We start from the raw sequence: 5,748 nt of genomic DNA, 5'->3' as shown, positions 1-5,748 counted from the left end.
CTTAACCCTTTCCCTGTTTTGTGTCCAGAGACAGCCCGGTGGTGAAAGGAAACTCTATTTTTGCCTTAACTGGTCTTGCAGTTGCTGTAGCCAAATACGAAAGCAGCCTTTCCTCAGATACTGAAGAGATGCCTGAGGTGAGTCAATCTGGGAAAGAGATTCGCTACTCTTAGTGGAATATAATGAAGTGGATGTAAAGTACTTCACATTTTGAAGTTCAAATTTCACCCTGCTCAATGAATCCCATCTGATAGATGGTATGTGGTCTATACAAAAGCAGTCAGAGTGTGTAGGTGCTTTCTCACAAGAAATATAATGACTAACACATTTATCTGTTGGTTTTGACAGATGATAGAGGTCTAGTGGACACTAAAACCCAGCCAGCCTCTTTTCTCATCATTTTTGCTTTCACTGAATAGTACCTGATCAAAAGTAGTGTCTGGAGGGTCAGCGTTGGCAAGTAAATGATGCTACTTACTGTACATAAGAATGACAAAATAATCTCATTCCTGATGGATCATAGCTAGAACATCGGCTGCTGTTCAGGTAGGACCTGAATTAAGAAAAAGTGACGATGAATATTTGGGTTTGATTTTTGCAGACTGAACCTGATTTTCTTCCCACAAAACACTGGATTTCTATGGTCACAGAGACGCTCTTTAGTATTGTGCACAGCCGTTATCACCCTAAAGGTCAAGTCTTCCCGTGGTTCTACCAGGTACGTGTTGTGGTGTTAAAGGTAAGAGAATATATCTGTATTTCATACCTGGAGTTCTTAGTGTGGAGTTTCCTGGTTCTGTTTGCCCTGTAGTAATTGTAATACAGGAGAATCAAAACTTTTCTTCCTTTTGTTCTTTTTCTTTCATTGTGTTTTCTGCTTATATTTGGGTTTGCCTTGAGTGTTTGTCTTTATTACCAAATAGTAAAAAAACCACGTGAGGATACATGAATGAAGGAAACTTTAAAAACAAAAAAAGCCTTCAAAACCTAGAATATTCGGCATGTTTTGCACATTGTATGTACAAAACAAAGCCTTTTAACATCAACAGACTCTCCTCAGACCACACTATCAAACTCTTGAGTGATTCTGACACCATTCCTTAGGGCTCTGAAATGCATACTTTCTCAATATCTAATAGTTATTGAGCCAGTGATTCTTATTTTACCGTACCTCTTGAACCCTTGGGGGCCAGTAGAAGTTGTATTGTATGTGCTTGCAGTGTGATAACCAGCCTGAAATTCTCAAGCCATGTAAGTATCAGGCAGTTCTTAAGTAGGACCTGGAGATGGACTGAAAGCTCAGCACAGACCTTAAGGAATAGGTATTGCTAACTCTTGACTATCTGTGGTCAAAACAACCAGGTTGGAGATTCTTGTGTCATGGATGCAGAAGGGAACTTGGGTCCTACAAAGCCAAATACCAGCCTGGTAATGTATCGTAATGGAACTTCATTAACTGCATTCATAAACTGTGTTTAGTCCAGTAGTGAGAAGTTAGTATCAAAAAGCTGAAAACTACTGATGGACCTGAGTCAGCTCTGGCATGTGACCCCTGTTACCACTGAAAGGGGACATAGATCACCAAATCAAATGTAGTGTTAAATAAACGCTAGACTTGTTGGACATAAGGAGATAAACTACTTGGTTGGCACCAGCAGTTCTTGCCGAATTGTTCTGTGACTCCTGCCTTTGAAAATAATGCTGTTTAAAAAAAGGTGGTTTTGAGATGGAACAATGTGACAATGTTTCATTTCTAAAATCCACTCTGTTTAAAAAAAAAAAAAATTTAAAAATCTTATGCTTGTAGAATTCTAAGCCACACAATAGAAATCACTGTCTTGCAGAGTGCCTTGCATCCTGATGGGACTTTTTTTCTTTTCCTTTTCAGAGTTGCATGTGGAAGTTGATAAATACACATTAGATTTACTTACAGTCAGTCCATTGCTTTATAAGTAGAGGTAGCTGTATGGATTTTACCTTGGAAAGGAATTAAAAAACCTTTGTAAGGGATCTTTCTTCTAGAAAGCATCTCTACTGGTTATCTTGCAAGATCACATGATATTTTGTCATCCTAGGTGTGATGCTTTTAAGGTAGTGCTTTTTCCAACTCACTAAATTCTTGGTGTGTTATAATTACAGAAGTACATTAACATCATGTTTGCCCTTCTGATCGTGCTGCCGGATATTTTAACAAGGAAGGTGAAAACTAAAATAGACCAATGTATTTATGTGTAGACTAGCTGTTAAATTCTAGTTGCATCCTGACTTATCCTTTGTTTACAGTTTCATACTTAACAATCTTATTTACACTTAGAAATTATATTCTGAATTACCCTAGTTTTAAACTGCTTACAAGGTAAGGCAAATGGAAAAGTTATCATAGGCAATTCCATGAAATACTGTTTATTGCCAGATTACAATACATCTGTGCTGCTATTTGCTGTATAGGTATTTATTTTAAATTCCTAAAGTGCTGAGTGTTAGTACCTGGAAAGGAATTTTATTTCCCTCCCCCAAGAGGAAAAGAAAAAAAAATTCTTTTTTTATGTTTTTCTAGAAATCCTATTCGGGTGAAAATACTGCTAGTATTATAGCTCGTTCCTGTGCGGCCACTGCTTTGTCTCTCCTCGTGCCAGTTTTCATTGTATCATGCAAGGAGAAGGTTGAGGAGGTCCTGAATTTGCTGACTGACAGGTTACCTGGGAAACCAAATGCTGATGAGTCTCAAGCTGTTCAAATCCACATGGGCCTTGGTTTGGGGATGTTTATCTCACATTTGTATGAAGAAAAAGTCAGGTAAGGATTACCATATGTAATGTAGGTGTGCAAATAAGTTCCTTCTTTTTCCTGCATGTGGCCTGAAGTTCTGAGGAATTGAAGTATTTACAAGTCATAGACAAAAGATTGTTGCAGAGCTTTGCAACATTTCTTAAAAGGCGTCTTTTATTATCAGTCTTCACCACCCACCCCCCCATGCTATCCTGGATATTTTGCCATTCTTTCAGGATGAATGATAAATTTTTATAATATCCTAAGGCACACGTGCAAAGCACTTAGCTAGAAGAGCCACACATACGCTTTTAAAGGGGACTAGCTGCCCTAGGAAACCTAATTATAAAATAATTCACAGTTCTCATCGATTCCTTTCTAAGTGGTGCTCTGGACACTGGACAGTGTCCACTTACATCATGTGAGTTACGCATATGGCGATGGAGCTACAACAGAAGTAGTGTAAGGGGCTGTCTTTAAGGCGTGCTGTTACAGCTATGTTGGCAGTGAAGAGACATTCTGAAGTTGGTAGAAAATGCCTCCTTTACAGAAGGGTTGGCCTCAGTTGCAAATTTCCGATGATTCCAGAGAAATTAAGAAGTAGGTTTGGCTTTATACTCCTCCAACTTTTGACTACTAGGGATTCTGTCTGCCGATATACCCATAATAAATGTTTAGTTGGTGTAGAAGCAGAGGTATCAAACAGATTTGGTTGTCAGTTGTTAACTTGCTCAGTGAAGCTAATGTTTCCGACACACCTGCCTTTGCTAAAACACGGTGCAGTGTTGCTGTGTTCTAATCTTCATGCTTCGGTGTCTTGATGCCTTGCTACTTCTGACTCAGCCATGTAATTTGGGGACGGGCTGTCTCTGGATCATTAGTCAATGGTGACAACTGAGCTACACACAAGCATTAAAAGACTCTTAAAGAGAATGACATTAGATCAGCTTGGTATTTTGGAGTATGTGAATCTTTATTTTGCATTTTTGGGTTTTGTTTGTTTGGCGAGGGGTGTTGAAATTAATAAATTTATCTAAAAATTTCTTACGGACCAATTTTTACTTGTCATCGTTTCAAAGCTTAATCTCACACATGCTTCCAAGCATTGACTTGCAAAAACAGCAAAATTTGTAGGGATGTAGCTATAGCTAATATCAAATCATAGAGTTACTTTGCATTAAAGATGTCCTGTTCATTAAGAAAACTGTATACGTGTTTTGTAAGAGGGGAGTCCCTATGACGTCTTTGGAGTGACACGTAAATGCTTCTTTTTTTATCAGTAAGTTAGGCAAAGAGATGGAGAGAGAGATTTACAGAGCTAATATCTTAAAATGTAATGAATTTTCAGTTTATAAATAGTTACAGGTCTAGCTGAGATCATGTTCTATCAGTATCCTCCTACTACTATCAGGCATTTTTTACAAATCCTGGGTGCTGGGTTTCTTTCTGGGTGTTGTAGCTATAATGGTTGCCAGTTAAGGTCTGAATGTGTTTTTATTATTTGTATATGAGTATGTTTATATGAATGTGACACAAATGACCAGTCATATAGTTGTTGATTACCGACTAGTATGAGAACCTGTTACAGCAAGAGGTTTAATATCCTATATGATTTAAAGAGCAGAGCTGTGTTTTGGATTTTTTTGGTTTCTGTTTTGTTTTGGTTTTGTAGTGATGTACCCGGTCAACAGATGAACTTAGTTCTAATGAAGTCCCTGAATGCACTGGAAGACTGCTGCTTTGACACCCGCCTGGAGTACAAGTGAGTTTCCTTCATTACTGATGATATTTTGTTTTATTTTGAGCTCCACCTCATGCTTTTATACCTTAATTCTACACAGAAGAATATAAGGATAGGACAAGGAGGCAGCCTGTTCTGAGTACTTCCATAGAATCACCAACTCATGCAGGCTGGCAAGGACCTTCGGAGGTCCTCATCCCAGGAACAGACTCAGCCATGGACTTGGACTACATTGCCTAACGCTTTACAGTCAGCGTTTGAAACCCCCAAGACTGGAGACAGCACAACGTCTCTGGGCTCTGGCTCCACTTTTGGGCTGTCCTTGTCTTCATGTGAACGTCTGATGTTTCAGCTTGTGCCCACTGCCTCTGGGCCTCCCACCATGCAAGAGCCCAGCTACATCTCCTCAATCCTTTCCTGTCACTGTTGGAGATGCTGTTGGTGCCCCCAAAGCCATCCCTTCTCACAGATGAACCAGCTATGGTCCCACAGCCTCTGCTCTCAGGGCAAGGGCTCCAGCCTTGCTGCCTCGGTAGCTGCCCATGAACTTGTTCCACTTCTGTTGGTGTCTTTCCTGCATTCAGAGCAGTATTCCAGGTGTATTGGTGGGCACACAGTAGAGGGGTGATCCTTCCTCTGGCTCTCATGGCTGTGTCCTGCTCATGCTGCTTATGCACTGCTGGCGCTCATCGCTGCCTGGGTGCATGTCTGGCCCCAGCTCAGCTTGCTGCCCACCACTGCGCAAGGCTGTCCCCAAGAGCTGATGCCCAGCCCCTCTGGCCCAGCCTGTCTGTTGCCAGGTGCATGACTGTGAGTTGGTGCTTGTTGAATTTCAGGATGTTCCTGCTGGTTTATTCCTCTGTGTACCATCTCTTCTAAGTTAGTGTGTCCATAAAAAAAAAAAAATATATAATACTTTATGTATGAACATATATATAGGTGTATGCATATGTGCATATATCTAACACATACACACACACAGTTTTTTCCATACAGTCCCTAGGGTGAGGTGAAAAGAAACGATGGCTACTGCTAATCCCTGCCAACCCACAAGTAAAAACCTTGGGCATGTATAGAGAACCACACAGTCTTGCTCACAGGCGGTGGGAAGATTCTAGGAGCAGGGTTGCTCATCTTACCTGCACGTGTTCATTAATGAAAGATGTTTTTGAAAGTCCTTCTGGGGTACTCTTGGGTGGTTGCCAAGGTGTTCAATGAAGTCTAGCTGCTTCCGCGTT

The 5,748-nt window shown here is 40.5% G+C and overlaps 1 protein-coding gene across 1 annotated transcript in view; it reads left to right on the top strand.

The window, feature by feature from the left end:
* Positions 1 to 4,531, top strand: part of FOCAD (focadhesin) — a gene marked incomplete at its 3' end in the record, with an annotated part of 88,412 nt that extends 83,881 nt beyond the window's left edge. Inside the window, exons 24-27 of the mRNA XM_009573739.1 lie at positions 29 to 137; positions 602 to 718; positions 2,558 to 2,796; positions 4,442 to 4,531. Of these exons, the coding sequence (XP_009572034.1) occupies positions 29 to 137; positions 602 to 718; positions 2,558 to 2,796; positions 4,442 to 4,531 (555 nt within the window). The remainder of the gene's footprint in view (positions 1 to 28; positions 138 to 601; positions 719 to 2,557; positions 2,797 to 4,441) is intronic.
* Between the last annotated feature and the right edge of the window lie 1,217 nt (positions 4,532 to 5,748).

Source organism: Fulmarus glacialis, unplaced genomic scaffold (genome assembly GCF_000690835.1).
Source record: "Fulmarus glacialis isolate BGI_N327 unplaced genomic scaffold, ASM69083v1 scaffold3953, whole genome shotgun sequence".
NCBI lineage: Eukaryota > Metazoa > Chordata > Aves > Procellariiformes > Procellariidae > Fulmarus > Fulmarus glacialis.
This window is presented reverse-complemented; position numbering and strand designations above follow the sequence as displayed.